General features: G+C 47.2%; 1 protein-coding gene across 2 annotated transcripts in view; it reads left to right on the forward strand.

Moving 5' to 3' along the window:
- CARD11 (caspase recruitment domain family member 11) overlaps positions 1-17,850 on the forward strand; it is a 72,513-nt gene extending 54,663 nt beyond the window's left edge. For both annotated transcript variants that reach the window (XM_048495412.1, XM_048495413.1), the window contains exons 17-24: positions 3,513-3,753; positions 4,115-4,211; positions 7,184-7,279; positions 7,864-7,996; positions 8,611-8,790; positions 12,329-12,453; positions 15,730-15,845; positions 16,886-17,850. In XM_048495412.1, the coding sequence (XP_048351369.1) occupies positions 3,513-3,753; positions 4,115-4,211; positions 7,184-7,279; positions 7,864-7,996; positions 8,611-8,790; positions 12,329-12,453; positions 15,730-15,845; positions 16,886-17,090 (1,193 nt within the window). In that variant the 3' untranslated portion in view covers positions 17,091-17,850. The remainder of the gene's footprint in view (positions 1-3,512; positions 3,754-4,114; positions 4,212-7,183; positions 7,280-7,863; positions 7,997-8,610; positions 8,791-12,328; positions 12,454-15,729; positions 15,846-16,885) is intronic.
- The last annotated feature ends 1,983 nt before the right edge of the window (positions 17,851-19,833 follow it).

Consider the following 19,833-nt stretch of genomic DNA (forward strand, 5'->3'; position numbering starts at 1 on the left):
GATTAGAGGAAGAAGTAGAAGAGTTAGAATTTATACCCCGCCTTGCTCTCTTGTAAGGGGACTAAGAACATAAGAACATCAGAAAGAGTCTGCTGGATCAGACCAGAGTCCATCTAGTCCAGCACTCTGCTACTCGCAGTGGCCCACCAGATTCCTTTGGGAGTTCACAGACAGGATGTGAAAGCAATGGCCTTCTGCTGCTCCTGCTCCCGAGCACCGGGTCTGCTAAGGCATTTGCAACCTCAGATCAAGGAGGATCAAGACTGGTAGCCATACATCGACTTCTCCTCCATAAATCTGTCTAAGCCCCTTTTAAAGCTATCCAGGTTAGTGGCCATCGCCACCTCCTGTGGCAGCATATTCCAAACACCGATCACGTGTTGCGTGAAGAAATGTTTCCTCAAATTAAAAAAAAAATCACTCAAGGCGATTTTTAAAATATATATCTTGAGAAATGAAAAGCAGTTATTAGATTCTTTTACAGCGCAGCAGGTGGTCAGGCGCAAATTAAACCTTGGTAAATAAAGATAAACATAGAGCTGAATTAGGCAAACGCATCTCAAAACAGGCAGAGGCGGAATATGACCGGGGAGCTTCTGGATCTGCGTAACATGATTCTCATTCATTTTATATTTGTCTGTGGATAAATTAAAAAGGCAATAAAGTGAGGAAATTAAACACATTTAGCGGAACGTGCAGGATTTAAATAAGCCTTAAAAAGAGATGTAAGGAAATCAAGGATTTGTATAAAGACCAGTGCAAGAGCCAGGGTGGTGCAGCCGTTAATATTGGACTCTGAGATCTGAGTGAAAATTCTGCAGCCGCAAGCAAACAACGCCATTGCGTTCAGTGGTCTTCGAAGGGTGTAAGTATGCTGAAAGTGGCACTACAGATGGCTCGCCCAGCCGCTGCCAGTCACCATAACCTACCTTACAGCGTTGTTATGGGGCTCAAATGAGGTATGGAAATACTAGGTTGCCCTGAGCTCCTTGAAGGATGGACAGAGGAGAAATGAGACATTTTGCTGCAAGAGGCGCGTCTGGTGGGAAAACATAAAGTGCATCTCCGCAAACAAAATGTTTTATCGTGATTATGCCTCTGCCAAAGGGGAAAAAGCAGAGTAGCAGTTGTTATTTCAGAGTCTTTAACTGTTTTAATTTCTGGAGTAATAAAAAAAACCCTGAACGCTGATTTATTTTCCTACAAAGAGTCATAGGGAGGGCACCCAGTTATAATTGGTATACACTGTATGTATACAGAGAGGGAGAGAGAGGTGCCTCTCATAAGGGAAATACTTTTTAAAATTCAGGGCAAGATCTACGTTCTGATTATTTGAATAAGGTCAAGTAACATTAGTTGGCTAGTGTCCTAGAATTAGGTAAGCACTGGAAGATACTAACTTGGCGGCGGGGGAGATTTATCTTTTTCCAGATAAACTTAGACATGGTGGATTGAATGAATATTTGGGAAAAGCTACACCCCTGGAGAAGGGTTTTGTGTTTTATTAAGATGTTCATAAATCGTATCCCACCACCCCTTCTCAGTGTTTTGTTTTGTGTTGTGTGAATCTGGAGGTTGTGAAACTGGAGTTTAGTCCTTGTAGGATCACAAGAGGTTTGAGAGGATACAGAGATGAGGATTGGGTTTCCCAGTTCAATTCTATCCTCTCTTCTCTGTGCATCTGAGAAGTACTTCACACAACACATAACTTTTGTATGGAATTCTCAGCCACAAGGTGGGTTGATAGCCATTGGTTGAGTTGGCTTTGAAAGGGGACTAGTGAAATCCAGTGGGAATAGGTCTGCCAATACCTACTGGTACACAGCAGAGCATTGTTGTCCATCCACATACAAAGGCCAGGTATATCTGAATGCCAATTGCAGCAATGGTGGGAAGCTGTTGCTGCTGTACCATCCTGGAAGGCAGGGAGATGTGATAGTCCTCTGTAGGAAAAAGGATGCTGGATTAAATGTGCCTTTGATCTGATCAAAGCCTGTTACCATAGCAATTAAGCTAAGGCCAAGGTCCCAGCTCGATGGCCAAATTTGCCCAGCAAGGAATGCCAGTCCCCCAGCAGGAAAAGCCAGAACCAGTGTGGTGAAGTGGTTAAGAGCAGGTGCACTCTAATCTGGACAACCAGGTTTGATCCCCCGCTCTGCCACTTGAGCTACGGAGGCTTACCTGGTGAACTAGATTAGCTTGTGCACTTTAATACATGCCAGCTGGGGGACCTTGGGCTACTCACAGTTCTTTGGAGCTCTCTCGGTACCACCCACCTCACAGGATGTTTGTGGTGGTGGGGGTGGGAGATTGTAAGCCCTTTTGAGTCTTCTTACTGGAGAGAAAGGGGGGATATACATCCGAACACTTCTACTCTTCTTTCATGCCACTGATGGCTGTGAGCTGAGAACAGTAACCCTCTTCTCAGTGCCAGAGAACTACCACAGACCTCCTCCTTGAGTTCTGAAATGGATCAGCGGCCTTTTCCAGGCGAAGTGCCTTTTGGGTATCTCGCTCGATGGCCCACAGCCCCGCTGAAACTGGAGAATATTTAGGTGATTAAATGTGGATGGATTGGTTGCCTGAAGCAACCTCTCTGTTCATTAGTTGATAACTCATAAATATATATTTCTTATTACCAAAACTTTAATACGAGCGTTTCGTCAAGTTATTAAAAGAACTGAGAGGCAGTTTAGAATTTGATAAAGCAAGTCTGCCACCGGTTGTTAGAAGGGAAAGCCGTCTTGGGTGTTTTGGTTGTCTTTTCACATTACAGTGACACACCAGAACCAAAATTACCACATTACTCTCATTGCCGCTGATGAAAACGCTTCCTTGCGCTGTCATCAACTAAACCATTTGTTGAGTCAAGCCAAGCCTGTAGGCTGCTGGGTAGGATGCTAAAACATGGATATAGGAGCGACCTACAGGCAGGAGGGGAGGGCAGTCAACACGGTATGCCTGATTTCATCAGATCCAGAAGCTAAGCAGGATGGAAGGCAACTCTGCAGAGGAAGGCTGTGGCAAACCACCTCTGCTTCTCATTTGCCTTCAACACCCCTTGCTAGTGTCACCATCAGTCAGTTGCAACTGGACAGCAGGTAGATATGTACCTCAGTTCCTTTTCTGCAACACCCTTCCCACAGCCCGACTGGGATATGAGGACTCAGGGATGTCCGTTCCAACTTGTATCTGACGAAGAGAGCTTTGACTTTCAAAAGCTGACACCCCGTAAATTGTGTTGGTCTCTGAGGTGCCCCTGGACTCCAGTCTAGCTGGAGATTAGTTGTAATTCTGGGAGATCGTCAGGCCCCACCTGGGTGTTGGTGACCCTACTCATGTCCACACCTGGCCACACCCGTTGGCAGAGGAGAAACAGATCCAGCCATACCTTGCTCAGTTGCCGCTAGCCAAAGTATCCTACTGAAACCATCATTCTTCGCTGTGGGAGCTCTGAATTTTCTCATCCAGTTTTCGGCTAGTGAATTGCACCGGGCTCTTTCCCACTGCAGGCTACAGGAAGCTGCTTTCTGAGATGGAAGAAGGCCTGGTTGTCTCTGGGGACTCGTTCTACATCCGCCTGAACCTGAGCATCTCCAGCCAAATGGACTGCTGCTCCCTCTCGGTGAAATGCGACGAGATCTTGCACGTCCTCGACACCATGTACCAGGGAAAGTGCGAATGGTTTTGTGCCAGAGTAGACCCCTTCACTAACAGGGACCTGGACACGGGGACCATCCCCAATTATAGCAGGTAAGCTAGGGTTCTGTGTGTTGCCCGGAAGTGACATAGGGTAGCTCTAGGAATCGCCAGTCACTCTGTGGTTTTATCATAGAGTATCCAGTGATTCCTAGAGCTGCCCAAAAACTGCTGATGCTAGGGGGCGGGCGGTTCTCACTTTTTCTCTTAGAACTGATATGAGTGGTGAGCAACGGAGGGCTAAATAACAGGAGAGGCGCCTTAAGTGAGCCCAGGTTCAGCTGTCAGCCTAGTCTGCAAGCCTAGACTGCAAGAAGTACAAATTGAGATTTCCTTTCCTCTAGCTGAGCCCTCTCTGTGTTTTCTTGGCATGCTCAGTGCCTTGAGAATTATGCACACTTCCACTTGTTTGCAGAGCCCAACAACTCCTCTTAGTTAAGCTGCAGCGGCTCATGAACAGAGGCAGCCGGGATGAGACAGACAGTTCATACGGGACCCTTCGAGCTGCTCGGGTATGTAGTCGCAGACATTCCTTGATCTCCCTTCTCCTTTTCTCTGGTGTCCTCTCTGTTCTCCACAAAGGCTCTTCCCTATTGTTTTCTCGGTACTTGTACCACAATTCATGCCTTTACGCAAAAAGAAAAAAGGTGTTGTTTCTGTGGAAGTACATTATCTGTTGTGAGTCATTTTGTGTTCTGAGTTCTCGGGACGTTTGCTTGGCTCTAATTAAAGCCTTTTTCAATTGTAACAGCTCTGGGGTGCCCACCACATTCAAGAGGGCATTTTGACCATGAGATAAGGGCTATAGCTTGTGGTGCTGTTCGTTGTATGCATTACTCAGGGGTCCCCAACATAGCACTCGTGGATCCACGGTGACTACCAATACCTTTCCTACAGCTAGCCAAGTAATTTTAGAAAAAGGGTGGGACTAGTTGGAGCTTTCACCCTGCTGAGTTTCTGATTGGTTGTTGGAGATGTGATAGGCAGAGAAGAATTTTGCTTCAGCATCACCTGCCACTACGGCACAAGGATCTTCACTGAATGACTGAAGGTGAGGCATGTGTATGTAAAAAAAAATATTTCTGAACAATAAGTTCATTCTAAAAGGCATCCTCTTAAATAGTGCTTCTGCTTGAAGTTCAGAAAAATTCACTCCTGACATTTTGTGGTGGGCTCCACCCTCTGTGGTCGCCATTTTGTGGTTGGCCTTGATGTGGCAGCCATTTTGTGGTTGCGCCCAGCACCCTGTGTCAGAACGCCAAAGGCTCCTGTGGGGTCAAAAAGGTTGGGGGCCCCTGCAACAGCCTGCTTATACTACATTATTTTCTGATGTCTGTAATCCAGTTTTTGTATTTCTTATGTCTCATGGCTTATGTTGGTTTTTATTGCTCTGTTTTCTCCCTTTGTAAACTAGTTTCCTTACACTGTTTATTGTATGGCTTATCCTGTTCCTATTACACTCTTAAAAATTTTAATCCGCCGTAGCCCTGGCCTGGATAGCCCAGGCTAGTGCAACCTTGGAAGCTAAGCAGGGTTGGCCCTGGTTAGTATTTGGAGGGGAGACCACTAAGAAATACCAGGGCTGTGATGCAGAAGCACGCAATGGCAAATGACCTCCATTCTTGATCCTCTTTGATCTGAGATTGCAAAGGCCTTAGCAGACTGGGTGCTGGGGAGCAGCAGCAGCAGAAGGCCATTGCTTTCACATCCTGCACGTGAGCTCCCAAAGGCACCTGGTGGGCCACTGCGAGTAGCAGAGTGCTGGACTAGATGGACTCTGGTCTGTTCCAGCAGGCTCTTTGTTATGTTCTTATGAATGTTTCTTGCCCTGAAAACCCCATAGGGGTCGGCATAAGTCGGCAAGAACTTGCCAGCACTTTCCACCACCACAGTCCACCTTGAGCATCACCAGGACAAGTGGACTACAAATAAAGTCAATAAATAAGTACTTGGAGAGGGAGCTACATGCAATTCTCTCTATTCACGCAGTGTCTAAATTGGGCCAAGAAGGTGACACACGAATCTTCCCATTTTGATATGCAAAAAATGTATACTGGTTGCGGTGGGTTTTCCAGGCTGTGTGGCCGTGGTCTTGTAGATCTTGTTCCTAACGTTTCGCCTGCATCTGTGGCTGGCATCTTCAGAGGTGTATCACAGAGAGAAGTCTGTTACACAATGCACACAGTGTATAACAGACTTCCCTCTGTGATACACCTCTGAACATGCCAGCCACAGATACAGGCGAAACGTTAGGAACAAGATCTACCAGACCATGGCCACACAGCCCGGAAAACCCATGACAACCAGTTGAATCCAGCTGTGAAAGCCTTTGACAAAAAATGTGTACCTTCAGATATCTGGGTTTCTTGTTGCATGGAGCAAAGACAGGAAATAAACATGTTGCCGTACTAACATAAAACAGTGATAGTATGCATCAAAGGGATCACGGGTAGTGCGCTTTCACAGTAAGTATGGTAGAAGCATCAAACTGGACAGGGCTTAAGTTATTCCCTCAGCCTGCCTTGAGGGATGTGTTTATTTTTAAGCATGTATATCTATAGACTCATATTGATAGTCCCTGTGCAGGTTCGCATGTCTCAGTCAGAGAGCGGATTCACCCTTTTTGGGAAAAAACCTAGGCAAATTTTTAAAAGGATAATCTGTCACGTCCAGAGGTAGGTTAAAAAAGGCGCCAGAAAATTACTGAGAAGCATCAAGAATAGATCCAGCAAATAAAACCAAGCCGCCGGCAATTTAAAAAAAGTATTTTAACAAGCCACCACGGCAATAAAAGGCGTTAAAATATTAAGACAATGAAAGACGTTAAATGTGTTAAAAGCCATTAAGAATGTAAGGCAATAAAAGATGGCGATACAGTAACAGTGAGTCACTTGAAGCACGCACGTCAGCAGAGATCAACAGAAAGCCGGTGGAACCACAACTGTTTATACTTGGTGCTGGAAAAGACATGGTTTAAATGTCACGCAAGTGAGGCAAAAGAGGTCTTTGTGGGACTCTCCACATGAATGGCTTCTTCTTGAAACTGGGGCTGTTTCCACACAAAGGTATGAACAATGCTACAGCCCAGACACCAGCCTTGATCTATAGGAAGGGTACATGCCAATGAGATGCCCCACGCCATTTTGAAAGCAGCGTTTAGCTCAAGGCTACCTGTTCTGGCAACAAAGGGAATGCCCACAGAGACATTTCCTCTGCAACCTCCATAAAGATTTTCGTTTGAACCAGAGAACAACAGGCTTTGTTGCCTGCAAAGGAGTTTGAAGGGCACAGATGTGTTTCGGGTAGCGCAGCTCTATTAACCTTCCCCTGATTTACTTTTTGGATCCGTCTTTTCAATCCTCCGTCTGGGTCATTCACAAGTTGTGCGGTTCTGCTTAGACCTTTGGCCGCCTGCACTCTGCAGCCCAGCTTCGTTTTTCTGAAAGAAATCTTCTTCCCCCTTCCCCGGTGTAATCCTTCACAGAGCATGCTGCAGCCAGAAGAGCACACGCCACCGAGCGACCCCAAAGCCAGCCCTCGTCTCTCCCGAGCCAGTTTCCTTTTGGGACAGATTTTACAGGTAAACAGGTTTGTGCTCTCAGCTGGTAGATTAGGGGCGCAGGTCTCCAGACAGGGCCTGCCCAGAATTACCACAACAGACAATGGACCTCAGTTCCCCTGCAGGAAATGGACTCTCCAGGGGGTGGACATGGACTCTCCAGGGGGTGGACTCTATGACATCCCATCCCATTGAACTCCCTTTCCCTTCCCACTTTGAAAAAGGTTGATTCTCTATTTTGGAAGGTCCTCATTGTAATCTTTATCATTATATTCAGATTGCCTTATTTTAACTAGGCTAAAAGATAATATAGTCCCCTACTTGCTGTTGGACAGCGATCCAAAGGTCTCATTTGCGGTGGCGAAGAATCTCTCCCCCGTATTTTCCTTAAAAATAATAAAATAAAATCTCCCTATTTACTGCTCCAGATCTTTAGATCCAAGGAGCTTGAAAGAAGGGAAGTTCAGCAGGTGTTTCGCTGCAGCAGGCAAAGAACGTCAGGCTTGTTTGTGTTGAGAGAACTCTGTCCTGGCAGAGTAAAGACAGTCAAGAGGAAACAGGTGACTCCATAAACTGAACCCCCTAAGCTCTGCATCCACTCTCAGTTTGTCAGCAGGTCCGAAAACAAATTCAAGCGCATGAACAGCAACGAACGAGTCCGCATCGTCACTTCAAGAGACTCTCGGGCCCGGCCAGAGGCGCAGCTGGTGACCAAGGCACTGATTGATAGGTTTGAAGGTATGCGAGCAGCAGAAGCGGTGGGATCCTTCTGAGAAGAAGGAAGTGTTGCTCAGAGGTAGAGAGTCTGCATGGGTTGCAGAAGGTCGCAGGCTCAATCCCCAGCATCTCCAGTTAAAAGGACCAGGTAGCAGGTGGTGTGGAGGACATTCTCCTGAGATTTGACACAGCAATGCTCTGATTCGGTATAAGGAAGCTTCATGTATCAGGAGCCCACATGAACCAAAATGTGATGGCACAAACAGGGCGTTCCCCTGACCTGAGCCGCCCAAATAATTGCGATTTGTTTCGCTGACCTTTTGTTTTACTGTGTGTTTGTTAGCTCCCTGTTTTTATTGGAAGCCAGTTTCTCCCTTCTCCAGAACCTGCAGCGTGACTGGATTCACACTCAACCTTCACCTTGTTTACGAAATGTCTATAATTTAACTGTGATGCTGTTTAGCAAATGAATCCTTTATGTATTGAACGTGGCAGGGGTTAACTCATCCCAGGCCAGGGTTTCAGCTGCTTACTGAGCCCAACCTGTTTGATTTTGTTAAAGAGTTCTGCCGACTACCCTAGGGAAGGGCTTGGGTTTGGAGCTGGTCCACCAAATGCCTTTTCTATCTCCTCAGAGTTTGACTCGGTGAGCGAAATCAACAGGAGCTTAAGCCTGGTCCCATACAGTTCTGTGAGGCCCACCCACTGCGACCACCGGCGGCCGGTCCTCTTCACTCCGACGATGCTCTCGAAGACCTTGATCCAAAAGCTTCTGAACTCTGGCGGTGCCTTGGAATTCAACTTGTGCAAGCCAGGTAATCGAACCCAGGGAAATTATAAGACTGTCGCATGTGGCTGCCTCCCATACAATCCACAGAAGCGGGAAGCTGTGGCTTCGTGGCAGAGCATCCGTTCGGCCTGCCAAAGGTCCTAGGTTCATTTCTTGGCATCTCCAGTTAAAGAAGAAGGAGGAGGAGGAGGAGGAGTTTGGATTTATATCCCCCCTTTCTCTCCTATAGGAGTCTCAAGGTGGCTTACAAGCTCCTTTCCCTTCCTCCCCCCACAACAGACACCTTGTGAGGTAGGTGGGGCTGAGAGAGCTCACCCAGCTGGCATGTGCTGGAGTGCACAAGCTAATCTGGATCCCCAGATAATCCTCTACAGCTCAAGTGGCAGAGCGGGGAATCAAACCCGGTTCTCCAGATTAGAGTGCACCTGCCCTGCCTGAGACCCCCTGTCAGTCTGAATAGACAATACTGATTTTGATGGACCGAAGTTCTGATTTGGTATAAGGCAGCTTCATGGGTTCATGTGTGCCCCCAACTGTGTTTCTTTAGATCCAGACCAAAGCACTGGAAGCAAGTGGAGGTTACAGAAAGCCCAAACACAGTGTGATGTGTGGCTAACAACTTCTGTTGTGTTAAAAAGACAAGAAATGTCTTAAAAAGAAATGTGCTGGGAAAGATAAGAAATACGTTAAATATATGTTGGCTGAATTTGGTCAGAAAACAAAAATGAGAATTGCTTCGACAGCTATATCAAATGTTTTCAGTGAGAACGAGATCAGCAAAACCTTCAGAGGGGACCCATTTGGAAATGCCAAGTAAATACAGATCAGTGGTTGTCAAAAAAAAAGAGGGCATTGCGTGTTCTTTTAGTGTTGACTAAGATGACGTTAAATGGCATTTGGTATTATTTTAATACCATTTGCAGTAACGCCGCTTTGAAATCGCTGAGAGGTCGCTTTGTGGTTTGAAGCTGAGGTTTGGACCTGGAATGTTTTTAAACACTTAGAAAGTGGATCTGGCCTACATGAAACAAACACGTTTCACCGCTGTTATAAAAATGATAAATATATACTATTATTGTCATACACCAGTTAATCTTGCCCACGTATCTCAAACATTAAGGCACGGATAGCTCTGGGTACGTTTTGGAAGTCCAGGGAAATTCTGAACAGTTCATGAAATCAATTAGGACTCCTTGAAGTCTGAGGCAGACTTTGGTATTTGATGGTTATGGAGTCCCCAGTATTGTGCAGCTGGGATTTTGAGAAAGGATACTGGACACCCCCCACAAAATTACTGCCACAGAGGTAAAATGTCTGTCATGGTGGGCAATTGTAGTATGTTTGGAGATGCCAAAACAAGCGTTGTCCTATTCCCAAGAAGGCAGCAGTGGCATTGTGGTGTACTCTAATCTGGAGAAACCGGGTTTGATTCCCCGCTCTGCTGCCTGAGCTGTGGAGGCTTATCTGGGGAATTCACATTAGCCTGTACACTCCAACACATGCCAGCTGGGTGACCTTGGGCTAGTCACAGTTCTTCGGAGCTCTCTCAGCCCCACCTACCTCACAGGGTGTTTGTTGTGGGTGGGGGAAGGGTAAGCAGATTGTAAGCCCCTTTGAGTCTTCTATAGGAGAGAAAGGGGGGATATAAATCCAACTCTTCTTCTTCTTCTTTTGTGTTTAAGTTCATGCATCTTGGGGCCCTTCCCCACATGCAGAACAATGCACTTTCAATCCACTTCCAATGCACTTTGGAGCTGTGCGGGATAGCAAAGTCCACTCTCGAAAGTGGATTGAAAGTGCATTGTTCTGCATGTGGGGAAGGGACCTGCTGACACTGCGCGTGCACAGAGAAGAAAGGTGCTGTGCTTCCTGCACCGAGTTGCCAGGTCCCTCCTGGCAACGTGCGGGGAAAGAGGAGGCTTGATCAGTGCAGACTGGGGCCTAGCCCAATGATGTCACTCTCAGTCCTCATCAGAAGTGACATCAGCATGTCATTGGTAACGCCACTGTGTAGTCAGCCCAGGCTTTCCCCTGACAGCCAGCTGATTGGCACTGGAGGTTGGGGGGGTCCCTTGATGGGAAGAAGCCCCACTCTGCCCCACTGGTAGGTGCGCAGACAGGCACCACGGCCTCCATGGGCACCAAACTGAGAGCCAGCATGGCGTAGTGGTTAAGAGCAGGTGGATTCTAATCTGGAGAACCGGGTTTGATTCCCCATTCCTCCCCCTGAGTGATGGAGGCTTATCTGGTGAACCAGTTACTTTTCCACACTCCTACATTCCTGCTGGGTGACCTTGGGCTAGTCACAGTTCTCTCTGAACTCTCCCAGCCCCACCTACCTCACAAGGTGTCTGTTGTGGGGCAAGGAAGGGAAAGAAGCTTGTAAGCCACCTTGAGTCTCCGTACAGGAGAGAAAGGTGGGGTATAAATACAAACTCTTCTTCTTCTATTGGGGAACCCAGCTTTATTGTAAATGAGCACCTTCCATAGCATTTAGATCAGAAAATCTAACAGGCATTACACTAGAGGCCAGATAAATATAGGACCCTTGGTCTGAATTAGCAGCAAGGCAGATATTGTGCTCCCAGAGTGTGATGCACATCCAGTCGCTGTATCTGTTGCTGGCTCCATTGTTGAAATCCAGTCTTGAAAAAGAAACTGACACCATAACACAGGCTTGCAATTACTCAGATGTCAGTTATTGTCCTACCCTGGCACTTCATGTGCTGTTTCTCCAAGTAGGTCATGCTCAAGTTCACCAGATTTAACTAGCTCGGAGATAAACACGCTGCCAGTTGCATTCTCTGCCAACCAAAGCCGGGGGGCTGTAAATCTGAGGATAATAACTGTAATAATCAGTATTCCATACCTTTTATGCGCTGCATTCTGTTTGTCCCGGTGATACTCAAGGCCTTGGCGCTTTAGGATCTCTGAAGTGGTAGCTCTGAATCGGAGCCAAAGGACGTGAGATGCCAAGGATTCGTGGTTGGGTTCTTCAATGTGGAATGCAGTTGCGAAAAGCAGCCCAAATAATCCCGGTCACCGTATTGGTGAGGGAGGTTAATGCTTTTCCCCGCAGGAAGGGGCCGTGGCTCAGTGGCAGAGCAGCTGATTGGCATATAGACTGTCCCAGGTTCAATTCTAGTTTAAAAAGTCCATGTAGCAGATGACTGTGCCTTGGGGAGGCCCCTTCCACACATGCAGAATAATGCACTTTCAATCCACTTTCACAATTGTTTGCAAGTGGATTTTGCTATTCCACCCAGTAGAATCCAGCTTCAAAGTGCACTGAAAGTGGATTGAAAGTGCATTATTCTGCATGCGCGGAAGGGGCCAGAGTCACTGCCGGTCTGAACAGGCAGTGATGGTTTGGTTCAGTAGAAGGCGACTTTACACTCATCATTTCTGTAATCAGAAATAACCCCTGGGCAGCTTTAACTCTTCGTGACAGATAAAGCCTGTCATTTGCCTCTCCTGGGACTTAAGACAACCTGGAGTCTTTGTGGGTCACTAAGCACTTACAGAGGTACATCGACTGTTTTTCTGCAATCTTCTTTTTCCAGAGATCATAACCAAGGAAGAATTCTTGAGGAGAAACCAACATGAAACGATAATCTACTCCCGAGAGAGGAATCCGCACACCTACGAGTGTATTTTCCCTGCAAACATTGAGGCTGTTGCTGCCAAGGTAGTTGAATTGGCATCCTGCTATCAGCACTGTGCAAAATCCCGCTGTGGTAAATTATTCAGCTCCTCTGATTCTGACCTTTTCCGCGCTCTCGACTTGCTCTTGGTTTTCTTCACGGTGGACCTGCAACTATTGGAATCGGTTTGGGCACTGCTCTTCCACATGTCCGCCCTCCCTCTGCATTTTCACACTCGTGGAGTTAGTTTATTTTCTTCCCCATGTCTTAAATAATAAGGATCTTCAAGGGAGGTTGGGACCATTATCGGTGGCACCACAGCACCCCATTTTTTTACTGGTACTAAAATATTGATATAGATGTAGTAGAATAATAATTTCAGGAGGTTCTCTGAATTCCCAGCTTTCTTTTAAATGTTGTTTTGTTTTCAACAACAGGGTACTTGTGTTCCTGAAAGGAATTATTAGGCGCTTTTCTTTTCTCTTTCCTTCCAGTCATCCTTTTTTCATTCAAATATTGATATTCACTTTTCTTCAAAAAGCCCTTCCTTCCTTCCTTCCTTCCTTCCTTCCTTCCTTCCTTCCTTCCTTCCTTCCTTCCTTCCTTCCTTCCTTCCTTCCTTCCTTCCTTCCTTCCTTCCTTCCTTCCTTCCTTCCTTCCTTCCTTCCTTCCTTCCTTCCTTCCTTCCTTCCTTCCTTCCGCCCTTCCTTCCTTCCTTCCTTCCTTCCTTCCTTCCTTCCTTCCTTCCTTCCTTCCTTCCTTCCTTCCTTCCTTCCTTCCTTCCTTCCTTCCTTCCTTCCTTCCTTCCTTCCTTCCTTCCTTCCTTCCTTCCTTCCTTCCTGATCAGCGTTGCCTTTATCAGCTTCTCCATCCCCCCATTCAGACTTCATTTCTTTCCTGCATGAGCCACTTTGATTCAGTCAAATTCTTAAATTCTCTTTTGTTTTCATTCCCTAGATCGTTGTGTGCTTCTGTGGTCCTTTTCGGGAGTTCACTGTGGGTAGAATGACTGCATGGGGCAGGGAACCTGATCACAGCGTCCAGCTGAACCCCCATCTATACATGGGGGGCGTGTAGGCCATGAGGCTCCCTCCAGGCAACCATGAACCCTGGGCAAGACAAGACTGGCCTTGATAGGTCAGAATAAGGCAGCTTCATGTGTTGAGCCCTGCACGTACATTGTGAAGTGGGGGGAGGGCTGGACGTGGCCCCCATGACTCCACAGCGAATGTCTGAAAATGTCTGATTAGAAGGTGGGAGAAGCTGAAAAGCTTCCCTCAAAAGGTTAGCCTGAGCCGTAGCAAGAGACAGGGATGGGATGTACAAAACAAAGATATGAATGTCAAACTCAAACAGATGGCGCCCAGTACAAGCTACTTGTCACGCAGCAGGGAAAAGACAGAGGGAAGAGGGGCCCCTCTCCCCCACTTTGAAGAGTAATTAGAAGAACATGTCGCATCAGAAGCTGAATTACATACTTACATCTTGTACTCGATACCTTAACTTTGGAGTAATCAGTTAATTCCTAATTTTTTTAAGCACGAGAGCTAAAAAAAAAACAGGGGGGAGGAATAGGTTTGGTTCATGGTCTTCGCATCAGATGGGAAGATCTGCTGCCCTCCGTGGACTGGCTTAGTTCTTCTGTGCAGTAAGAAAAAAGTTGGCCTGTGGGGGTGCAAGTCAGCCCAATGCTTTTCAATGGGCGGCAGCCCCATCTTCCGAGCACTCAGATTCTCTTATGTGTGTCTGTGTAACTATGAAGCGAGCTCCTCGAAAATAAAAAAAAGGAAAACTATATATTGCCTGAATCAGCCGGACCAGTTGAGTACAACTGTGTACTTTTTGGGCTTAAAAGGCGCCCAGGATCGGAGCCTGCAGAGCCGACATCTTGGAGCTACCTTCAGCAAATGGCAGCAAGTCGAATTCCTTCAGTTGCACCCAAAAAGCTGAGGGTGAAACGGACCAGAGAGCAAAACAGTTGGGCAGGAAACAACGTCTTTTCCCCTTTGCTGTCCGAAAAGCTGACTCTTTTTAAGACGTCTCCTGGACGTCTTAGGCCCTTTCCCCACTTACCTTAAGCCCCGCGCTACTCGAGGAGAGTAGCGCGGGGTCCCTTGGCATTCCCCACTGAGAGGGGCGGCGACAGCGCAGCCGCCCCGACACTGCTGCTGTCGCGCCCCTCAGCGCGAGGCATTCCTGGCGCTCTTTCAAAGGGCGCCTTTTGATGACCCCGCGCAGAGTGCGGGGTCGTGGGGACGCCCGGGCGCGCGCCAGGGATGCCGCGCACTGGGGATTGCATGCGGCAACCCTCGGAAAAGAGTAAGTGGGGAAAGGGCCTTAGTTTGGGCGTATGGAATGAAAAGAGGCAGTCGCTTCTTTTAAGACGTCTCACAGACATCTTTTTTGCACTGAGGCCAAGCCACGGGTACCTGCCTGTAATATATCTGCCCAAGAGGAGTTTGTTATTTTGCTAATTAGTCAACTGGTTGGAAGCCACCTGAAAATCCCTAAATTATTTTCATTGGAGTTCATTTCAAAAAAGTAATCCAAAAAACACAGTAGGCGGCATGGTGGGGATCATAAAAATATAAGAAAGAGCCTTCTGGATCAGACCAGAGTCCATCTAGTCCAGCACTCTGCTACTTGCAGTGGCCCACCAGATGCCTTTGGGAGCTCACCTGCAGGATGTGAAAGCAATGGCCTTCTGCTGCTGCTGCTTCTCCCAAGCACCTGGTCTGCTAAGGCATTTGCAGTCTTGGATCACAGAGGATCAAGATTGGGAGCCATAGATCGACTTCTCCTCCATCAATCTGTCCAAGCCCCTTTGAAAGCTATCCAAGTTAGTGGCTATCTATGGCTACCATTCTTGATCCTCCTTGATACTCTGGTTTCTCTTCAGATCGTATAAATCTTTCGCCTTTTGATCCTCCTTGATCTGAGATTAGAACATGTGCTTAGCTAGTAAAGAAGAGATGAAGAAAGGAGTTTGAAGCACAAAGTGTTCAGGGAGGGAGCTCATTAAGAAACACGTCGTCCTGAGCCCTTCGGAGGAGGGTGACTATTAAATAAACAAACAAACAAACATACATACATATGGTTGGTCAAGAGTGGCAGAGCTGGAGGACAGAAGGTATATCCTGGAAAATAGATCCAAAAGCTGAGGCGCAGAGGCCATTAAAAGATGACGCACTTTTCAGCGCAAGTAACTTTATCTGGGCTGTAATCAATGGAACATTATTTGCCTGATCCATTTTGAGATTGTGCGCTTGCAAAAGCCGAAAACGTACTCATTCGGGCCTTTCCTGCCTTCCTGTTTACAGAACAAGCATTGTCTTCTTGAAGCTGGGATCGGCTGCACAAAGGATTTAATCAAAGCCAAGATCTACCCCATTGTATTCTTTATTAGAGTCTCTGAAAAAAATATCAAGAGGTTCAGGTATGTGGATTATTCTAGCGTTCCAGCAAGTCTATTGAACAGTGTTGTCGGCCCCTTGTCAATGACAGGGAGGGAGAAATGCTATTTCTTCCATCTCGGGTATCATTTTCAGGTCTCATGTTGTTCCGTCATAAGGTCGGTGCTTTCCTTCTCTTTGCAAAAAGCAGCATGGTAATCGTGGGTGCCCGAATCCATCTTTGTAAAAACTGAGCAGCTGGACTGGAAGGAAATAGGTTATTTGTCCTCTTAAGGGTGCATGCACCAAGCGAAAACGAGCCAACTGTGATGACTTCATTTTCCACACAATTATCTTCTTTATCTTTACCCCTCTCTCCACATGCGCACACCCTTTCTACCTTATCTTCTTCATGATTTTTATATTGTTTGTTTTGTATGGCCTTCTTGCCTCTTGCAAAGGATGGGGACTTTACCTCTAGGAGTCTGGAGAGTTGAAGGGATGGAAGGACTACAGAAATGGATGGGGCCACCATGCAGCCGAAAGGGAGGAGCCAATAAAAAGGGGAGGTCTTGTATATGGGTGGGTGGAAGCAAAGAAGAAGAAGAAGAGTTGGATTTATATCCCCCCCTTCTCTCCTATAGGAGACTCAAAGGGGCTTACAAACTCCTTTCCCTTTCCCCCTCACAACAAACTCCCTGTGAGGTAGGTAGGGCTGAGAGAGCTTCGAAGAACTGTGACTAGCCCAAGGTAACCCAGCTGGTGTGTGTTACAGTTACAGAGTGTACAGGCTAATCTGAATTCCCCAGATAAGCCTCCACAGCTCAGGCAGAAGCAGGGAATCAAACCCGGTTCCTCCAGATTAGAGTGCACCTGCTCTTAACCACTACGCCTACTGCTCTGCTGTACGGAGAGAAGCTGTACCCACAGTTAGGTTTGATTTACACAGATAAGAGAACATGTGGTGATTTCTACAGCATTCATTTCTGCTCAGGAGTACAAAACATGACAATGGGGATTTGTTGAAAGGTGTGGGCAAAGCATGTAGCAAATATCGTGCGTAACGTTTTCTTTAATGATTCAGGAAGCTGCTCCCGAAGCCGGAGGTGGAAGATGAGCTTTTGCGGATGGGCCGTCTGAATGAGAAAGAACTGGAGGGCTTGCCCTGCTTGTACGCCTCTCTGGAAGCTGATACGTGGAGTAGCATAGAGGACCTCCTCCGGATAATCAAGGAAAAGGTTTGGGAAGAGCAACGCAAAACCGTCTGGATCGACGAGGAGCAGTTGTGAAGTGGAGACCCACCCGGCCACAACTAGGACTTCTTCGTGACATAACAGGAAGGCCACCAGAATCTTGGAGAACCGCTCTATGGCTGTGCCAGTTCGCCCTGATCCATCTTTCTTCAGCAGGTCCTCCCACCAAATGGCATAATGTTGTGTGTCAGAGAAGAACAAAACTGAGTCTTTGGCAAAGGGCACCCCCAGATGCCACCTTGGCCTCATGACCAGGACTGTGCAGTGGAACCTCCTTCCTGTGCCATGAGCGTCGTTCCTTTCAAGATAGCAGCTGGTGAATCCTGGTGATCTCAAAGGTCATCTTTGCCTAGGAACTTAAAATCAGGCTAGGAGCTTGGACCGCATGAAGGAGATTTGGGGAGGCGCACCCACCTATTAACCGAGAGCGAGATGGAAGCCCACACGACTCACATGGCAAAAGAATGTTTTCCCTGACTGAGGTTCCAGGTTGCCCAGCAGTAGAGCTGCTCTTGAAACATAGATTCACTACACTGATGTGTTATTTTTATACCAGTTTGGGTGATACACTGTCCTGCAGTGAATCCTGGAAGCTGTAATTTGGAAAAGTGCTGAGTATTGTCTGAGATGCCTCCTCAGAAAGCTGCAATTCACAGAGTTCTTTTGGGAGATGGAAAGAGGATCTATATTGAACTGTGTGGAATATTCTGTAATTTCAGTTTTGCAGGCAGTAACTAGCGATTTCAAAAAGGTAGGCATCAAAGAAATAAATAAGACATCCCACCCCCCAAAAAAATATTTGAATGGTGCTTTCTGACTCTCACTTCCTGCCGTGGCATCTCTTCTTCCCCGGCAAATGTCATTGTTCCAAGCTTTGGTGACCTGTATGATTCCACCCAATCAGATGCCATGCGGTGGCGATGTCACAGCAGTGCCTAGCCAATCGTTTCTGGCTGTGGGATGAGGGCAACGTTAACATAGATTTTCCCAGAGGAGTGCTGGAAAACCGCCAAAAAGGTGGAAACGCTTTTTCACACTGCTGAAGTGTGCAGCGGGGAGGGGGGTCTCAATAATTTTTCCCACACTTCCCCGCTAAACTAGATTAAAAGAGCAGGTTTAAGCAAGTCCTCTTGAAAGTAAGTCCCAGTTTATTCAAAGGGGCTTACTGCCAGGCATACTTACAACTCTAGTCTACCAACGTTACGGAAAAGCTCACCGATCAACACTGCCACGTTTTCCTCTGTGCCTGCTCATTTCACTGAGCATAGAGCAAAAAAAAGCCAGGGCGGCAGAGCCTGCGTCCTTGATTGGCGGTGACTGTACCGTGTTTTCTTCTCTGCCTTTAAAAAAAATACAGATTCTCGAAGGCTTTATCGCTTTTAAGATCTTAAATTAGGCAGTCCGTTTCCCCCACCTATCCATAGCAAACTGCCATGTCACTCGGCATTATTTTCTTCTATAAAAACGTTTATGAGCCCATATAAAAAAATAGAGGCTGACTTGAGGACGTGTTTTTTTCTCCCCTAAAAACAAATGAGAAAAATTTGCCCCTTTCCCCGCCCCTAGCACTTTCAGGAAAGACGGTACTTGAAATGAGACTTGGCAGGTGTTTTTAATATACATATATAACAGTAAATTCATAATTTCCTAGCTGCAACCTGTAATTCCAGATCTGTAAAAAAAAAGAATTAAAACCAGAAATAGGCTGTTTCTCTGTTCTGGTGTTTGCCCAACCTAACCCATTTTTCTAAAGCCGCTGTCTGCGCAGCTCATCGCATTGGGGATCTGTTGCTTGTAAGGATTTCCCACTAACTTTATTTCACAGTATTTGATTTTCTTATTTCGCACCCGCTCGCCGGCTGGAGGCTAAGCTGTCAATCATTTTGCTGTAGCAGACGGCATGGGGGTGGGGAGGGGCTTCTCTCTCTCTGCGATGGTAAATGGAGATCAGCTTACAGGAATTATACATTAGATATTTCTTTTAGGTTCTGCTGAAGGGCTATCCTGGCTCCAGGTCTGGCAGCAGAAAGCCACAGGATTAAACTAGGCTGCTGCATGTACTGCTGAATCAAAATGCCACATTTTAGTGTATTTCCCTAACCCTTCCCTCCCCTGCGGTGGCGTACTGCCCACGAGGACAGGTGGGGTCAAGTGACCCCAGGTGCAACAGTGGGGCGTGCAAAATTGCTCCCCACCCCCGTCCTCCCCTGCATGTAAAGACAGAGCCGGTCTGCTGCCAGGAGCCGGCCTGCTGCCACCAGTGCCTGTCTGAGCTGCCTCCTTCCCTCCCCAGGCCCTCGGGGGTGGGGCTCACCTGCTGCCACTGCGATCCAAGCCGCCCCTGCCCCCAAGCCCCACCCCCAAGCGCGAGGGCGTGCCAGGAGCAGGTGTTGTCCCCGGGCACCATTTCCCCCCAATATGCCTCTGTTCCCCTGCCAATGTGTTTTTGAAGACCAGTTGCCCAACCCAAAGTGGCACATAAAGATTAACACAGGGGTGATTATTTCATAGTATACGGCTTGAGGGAGCATATCCTAAATCTAAATATATGAGTGAAAGGATGGGTTGTGGCTCAGTGGCAGAGCTCCTCAAGGCCCAGGTTCAATCCCCGGCATTGCCTGTTAAAAGGATCATGTGTAGGTGATGTGAAAGACCCCAACTTGAGATCTCAGAGAGCCACTGCCAGCCAGAGTAGGCAAGACTGACCTTGGCAGACCTAAAGACCTGACTAAGTGGATCACACCTTCGTGCGGCTGATCAAGCCAGGAAGTTATGGGAA

The sequence above is a fragment of the Sphaerodactylus townsendi genome, linkage group LG04 (genome assembly GCF_021028975.2).
Source record: "Sphaerodactylus townsendi isolate TG3544 linkage group LG04, MPM_Stown_v2.3, whole genome shotgun sequence".
NCBI classification, from domain to species: domain Eukaryota; kingdom Metazoa; phylum Chordata; class Lepidosauria; order Squamata; family Sphaerodactylidae; genus Sphaerodactylus; species Sphaerodactylus townsendi.